Here is a 6,000-nt window from a genome sequence, read left to right on the forward strand (position 1 = left end):
CAAGTTCAAGAGACATCAAGGATGATAAATGGAAACAGGGTGCATCCATGCTCAATTTCAAGTCTCATAGCGAAGAGTCGAAATACTTATGTAAATCAGCAWTTTTTTTTGAATTTGCAAAAATGTCTACAAACCTTTCCTTGCTTTGTCATTATGGGGTATTGATGAGGGGGAAAAGTATTGAATCCATTTTAGATAAGTCTAAAATAAAATGTGGAAAAAGCGAAGGGGAAGTCAATGAATCGAATGTTTACATTACTGAAGTGATTCTGTGTGTGGGGAAAGTTCAAAGTTACAGCTCTTGGCTTACATGACCAAATTGTTTTCGCCTGTGCACCATTGTGCGTATGTTAATTTTGTCTATCCCCACCAGACACTTTTATGACACAAACCAACTATATTAATTTGGGGACAGGTCGAAACACACATGAAACATGCATTGGCTATTTACCTAGCTTGCTGTTGCTAGCAAATGTGTCCTTGGATATAAACATTTACGGATCAAGCTTAAATTGGCCTTTAGTCTAGGCCGCCGCAATGGATTAGTTCACTGAGATGGGCACATACATGCATACATACTGGTTACTGCTCGACTAAAACAACCTTGGTCGACCAACAACGACCAAACAATCGACCAGTCGACTAATTGGGGTCAGCCCTATTCCCCGTTCATCTTTCTTCAGTTGATTTTATCAGCAGTTGGCAACCAACTAAGACGCATTACCAAGTTCTATTTTAGCGCCTAGCTACACAGACGCACGGAATGCTACAGGTTTGGTCAGCATGTTAACTTCTTATGGCTGCAGGGGCAGTATTGAGTAGCTTGAATGAAAAGGTGCCCAGAGTAAACTGCCTGCTCCTCAGTCACAGGTGCAAATATATGCATATTATTATTAGTATTGGCTAGAAAACACTCTGAAGTTTCTAAACCTGTTTGAATTATGTCTGTGAGTATAACAGAACTCATATGGCAGGCAAAAACCTGAGAAAATCCAACCAGGAAGGGGGAAATCTGAGGTTTGTAGGTATTCAACTCATCGCCTATTGAGTATACAGTGGGATATGGGTCATTTTGCACTTCCTAAGGCTTCCACTAGATGTCAACAGTCTTTAGAACCCCGTCTGATGCCTCTACTGTGAAGGGAGGCCGAATGAGAGGGGATTGAGTAAGGTCTACCATGACCTGAACATGCGCTGACCATGCACGTTCATGTGAGAGCGAGCTCTGTTCCATCGCACTTCTGAAGACAAAGGAATTATCCGGTTGGAATATTATTGAAGATTTGTTAAAAACATCCTAAAGATTGATTCAATACATCGTTTGACATGTTTCTACTAACTGTTACGGAACTTTTGACATTTCGTCTGCTTTTGGTGAACGCGCTTCATGACTTTGGATTTGTTTACCAAACRCGCTAATAAAAGTAGCTATTTGGACATAAATGATGGACATTACCGAACAAATCAAACATTTGTGGAACAGATTCCTGGGAGTGCATTCTGATGAGGATCATCAAAGGTAAGTTAATATTTATAATGTTATTTCTGACTTCTGTTGACTGCACAATATGGCGGATATATTTTTGTCTTGATTATGGCATCGGGGCTTGGACCTCAGATTATTGCATGGTTTGCTTTTTTGAAATCTGAAACAGCGGTTGCATTCACTTCTTTGTGATAGGGGGCAGCATTTTCACTTTTGGATGAATTGCGTGCCCATAGTGAACTGCCTCCAACTCTGTCCCAGATGCTAATATATGCATATTATTATTACTATTGGATATAAAACACTCTGAAGTTTCTAAAACTGTTTGCATGATGTCTGTGAGTATAACAGAACTCATATGGCAGGCAAAAACCTGAGAAATATTCCAAACAGGAAGTCAGAATTCTGAGGCTGGTCGATGTTCAACTCATCGCCTATTCAATTCCCTGTAAGATATGGATCTGTTTGCACTTCCTACGCCTTCCACTAGATGTCAAGTCTGTAGAATGTGGAATGAAGCCTCTACTGTGATGTTGAGCCGGATGGGAGGTGTTTCAGTCATTGGTCTGGCAGAATGCCAGTTCCTGGTCATGCGCGTTCCAAACGATATCGTCTTGCTTTCCATAACTTCTAGAGACACAAAGGAATTCTCCGGTTGGAACGTTATTGGATAGTTATGATAACAACACCCTGAAGATTGATTCTCTACTTAGTTTGACCCGTTTATTCCACCTGTTATATAACTTTTTGAAGTTTTCGTCCGAGTTCGCCTGCATCTGCGCGAGCGTTTGGACATGTGCACTAAACATGCTAGCAAAAGTAGCTAATTAGACATAAGTAATGGACATTATCGAACAAAACAACRATTTATTGYGGAACTAGGATTCCYRGGAGTGCATTCTGATGAAGATCATCAAAGGTAAGGGAATATTTATGATGTAATTTCGTATTTCTGTTGACTCCAACATGGCGGAGAAATGTTGTTTTATCTGAGCGTCGTCTCAGATTATTGCATGGTGTGCTTTTTCCGTAAAGTGTTTTTCAAATCTGACAGCAGTTGCATTAAGAACAAGTGTATCTTTAATTCTATGTAAAACATGTATCTTTCATCAAAGTTGATGAGTATTTCTGTTTCTCCTGATATTTTGGAGGCATTTCTGAACATGGCGCCAATGTAAACCGAGATTTGTGGATATAAATATGCACATTATCGAACAAAACATAAATGTATTGTGTAACATGATGTCCTATGAGTGTCATCTGATGAAGATCATCAAAGGTTAGTGATTAATTTTATCTCTAGTTCTGCTTTTTGTGACTACTATCTTTTGCTGGGAAAATGGCTGTGTTTTTCTGTGGCTATGTACTGAGCTAACAATCTTTTGGTGTGCTTTCGCCGTAAATCCTTTTTGAAAATCAGACATGTTGGCTGGATTCACAACCAGTGTAGCTTTAATTTGGTGTCTTTCATGTGTGATTTCATGAAAGCTTGATTTTTATAGTAATATATTTAAATTTGGCGCGCAACATTTTTTCTGGCTTTTGGCCAAGAAGGACGCTACCGCCCCACATATCCCAGAGAAGTTAAGGAGAAGTGGATCTAAAATTCCATGTATAACACTTGATCTTTGATCAACGTTTATTATGAGTATTTCTTGAAATTGATGTGGCTCTCTGCAAAATCACCGGATGTTTTTGGAACTACTGAACATAACGCGCCAATGTATAGAGATTTTTTTTATATAAATATGAACTTTACCGAACAAAACATACATGTATTGTGTAACATGAAGTCCTATGAGTGTCATCTGATAAAGATCATCAAAGGTTGGTGATTAATTTTATCTCCATTTATGCTTTTTATGACTCCTGTTTTTGGCTGGRAAAATGGCTGTGTTTTTCTGTGATTTGGCGGGCCTAACAATCGTTTGTGGTGCTTTCGCTGTAAAACCTTTTTGAAATCGGACACTGTGGTGGGATTAACAACAAGAATACCTTTAAAATGGTATAAGATCGTTGTATGTTTGAGGAATTTTAATTATGATATTTCTGTTGTTTGAATTTGGCGAGCTGCACTTTCACTGGCTGTTGTCATATCGATCCCGTTGACAGGATTGCAGCCCTAAAAAGTTAAATGCTGACCAGACCACCCAAGTTTGTGCTGCAAAATAAATGTACACAAACACACGAGTCAACAATTTAACCCCAACTGCTTGCCAAGTGCTAAAACAGAAATTGGTTCTATTTTAGATGCTTTAGGCACTGTGAGTCCCCACCTCTCCCATTTCCTCATTTGTTTTTAAGAACATAACGTGGGTGATTGGAAGATGAACTAGGTACACACTCCAGTCGGTGGCGGTAATGCACCTTAAAGTTTGCGTCCAACCGCCATATAAAGTCCACAGAAAAACAAACTAGGCGTCTCCTTTATATTTATGGATAAATTGTCAGAGTAGGGAACACATGGTTTTGTACGACCCAACATGGGTCAAGATTCTACAAAGATCCAACTAAAAAAGGGCCATATGCATTCCAGCTAAAATAACAACCCAATGTTTTCCCACAGCAAATTAGCTAGCAACAGCACTCTAGCTAAATTTCCATCATTGTTTCATGTGCAATTTGACCTGTGCCCCAAAGTAATATAGTTGGTTCAGTTGGTTTTGGTATTTTAACCTGCTTGCCATGAACGTGTCTGGTAGGGATAGACAAAAATCAACACTTGCACTGAACAGGTCATTGCATTTTGGTACACCAGAAGTACATTAAGTTGCAGAGGCAGTGCATATGTTGGATTTATCAAACGTTCACCTTCTTTACGTTTCTGTCAAGCCCTTCACACATACGGTTTGATGCATACGTTAGATAAATCCAACATACAAATAGAACGCACTGCAACATAATGCTGCAAGGCAAACGCAGCATTCCATTAGAAATGAATGTACTTCTGGTGTAACAATATGTAGTGACACTAAAGGTGTGATCAAGGCTTTACCGCCACAGTGAATTACGTGCAAAATGCCCAAGACTAACGCTTCCAACACACCGACAGTGTTGTTGCATTTTGGTACACCAGAATTACATTCATTTCCGATGAAACGCTGCGTTTGCCTTGCAGCATTGCGTTGCAGAGGCAGTGCACAAGTTGGATTTATCGACCGTATGCGTCAAACTGTACGAGTAGGTGGCTTGACAGAAGCGGTAGCAGAAGGTGAATGTTTAACTTCTGCTGCATACAAATCCAGATGATACTGTCGGTGTGATCGAAGCGTTATTCTGCTGACTAACGTTCTATCCAAACACGATTATACCGGTGAAGTAACGTTATATAGACCAGCATCCACATAACATGCATTAAAAGCAAGTTAACTAGCCATGTTTTACATAACTAAAACTAAACCCCGATATTAACTCACTAGCTAGCCAATGGTAGATTGGCTTTGTAAACGCAGTCTGGAGTAGGTTACTGTATTCACCTACAGTACTAGCGATTGTTATTTCCTGCGCCACGTTTCAAGACTCRGCAGTTACTTTTACCGGCCGGTAAAATTTCATCAATCCAACCAGCTAGCTAGCTAGCTAACGTAAACTAGCACGCTGAATTTATCTGAATATCAATTGTCAGCTAGGTAGTTAACTATGTTCTATGCTAACAAGTATTGGTTCTGTAGCTAGATAGCCAACATTAACTAAGGCCTAACCAAGCCTGGATAAAATTGCCGTGAGATCAACTACGCAATCGATACCGACCTGTTACGTGTGGCCAACTGGCCTGGCTAATTACATATTAAACACTAAAATATGTATTTTCGACTGTCAGCTAGCTAACTACATTAATATACAGTTATTGATAGCAAGTGTTCACTATATGTAATCGTTGAGACAAATCATTTGCTAACTACCCAAGTCTTATCAAAACTGAATATTGCTAGGTAGCATTCGCCAACTCCGCCATCACCATACAGTTAATTTCACCGGCGACACACCAACCACCATTTTACCAGCCACATCCACGCAGTTAGCTAGCTAACATTAGCTTGGCTACGAACCACTTTAGCTTGGTAGCTTACGCTTCGCTAGCTGACGGGACGTTATTTTAGCTGTCTTAACTCCATATTTTCTAAGTTATAATTATATTAAATAAATTAAGTAAAACACTCACCTGCTGATCTAGACCGTGTTGATTATCGACGACCACATGACTCATAACTAAAGAGAATAAAGAGGATTATTTGTCAAGGGAAAGTATTTTCTTTGTTAGCACACTAGCTAGTTTCTTTGAAGATCACAAAATTCTTCCTAGATTCCAGTCCGTAATATGTTGCTAACTTTATGTCCTTTCAGTCAATAAAACAAGTGTATTGTGTAAATAAATGTTCCTTTCTGTCAGTTTTTATGTGGTTGCAAATTAAAGTATTCACTCGAGCTGTAACAGTAACCTTCCACTGGCTTCTCCGTGGTGGAATGAAGCTAAATTACGCGCACAGGTACCGCGAGATAACACTATTTTAGAA

The 6,000-nt window shown here is 39.4% G+C and overlaps 1 protein-coding gene across 7 annotated transcripts in view; it reads right to left on the minus strand.

Moving 5' to 3' along the window:
- Positions 1-6,000, minus strand: part of ddx3xa (DEAD-box helicase 3 X-linked a) — a 28,317-nt gene extending 22,317 nt beyond the window's left edge. For 5 of the 7 annotated variants that reach the window (XM_023981350.2, XM_023981348.2, XM_023981349.2 and 2 more), the window contains exon 1: positions 5,649-5,968. In XM_023981350.2, coding sequence (XP_023837118.1) covers positions 5,649-5,693 — 45 coding nt within the window. In that variant the 5' untranslated portion in view covers positions 5,694-5,968. Of the gene's footprint in view, positions 1-5,648 lie in introns of all 7 variants that reach the window. The other 2 variants (XM_023981352.3, XM_023981351.2) reach the window with 2 other exon arrangements.

The sequence above is a fragment of the Salvelinus sp. IW2-2015 genome, linkage group LG36 (genome assembly GCF_002910315.2).
Source record: "Salvelinus sp. IW2-2015 linkage group LG36, ASM291031v2, whole genome shotgun sequence".
NCBI classification, from domain to species: Eukaryota; Metazoa; Chordata; class Actinopteri; order Salmoniformes; family Salmonidae; genus Salvelinus; species Salvelinus sp. IW2-2015.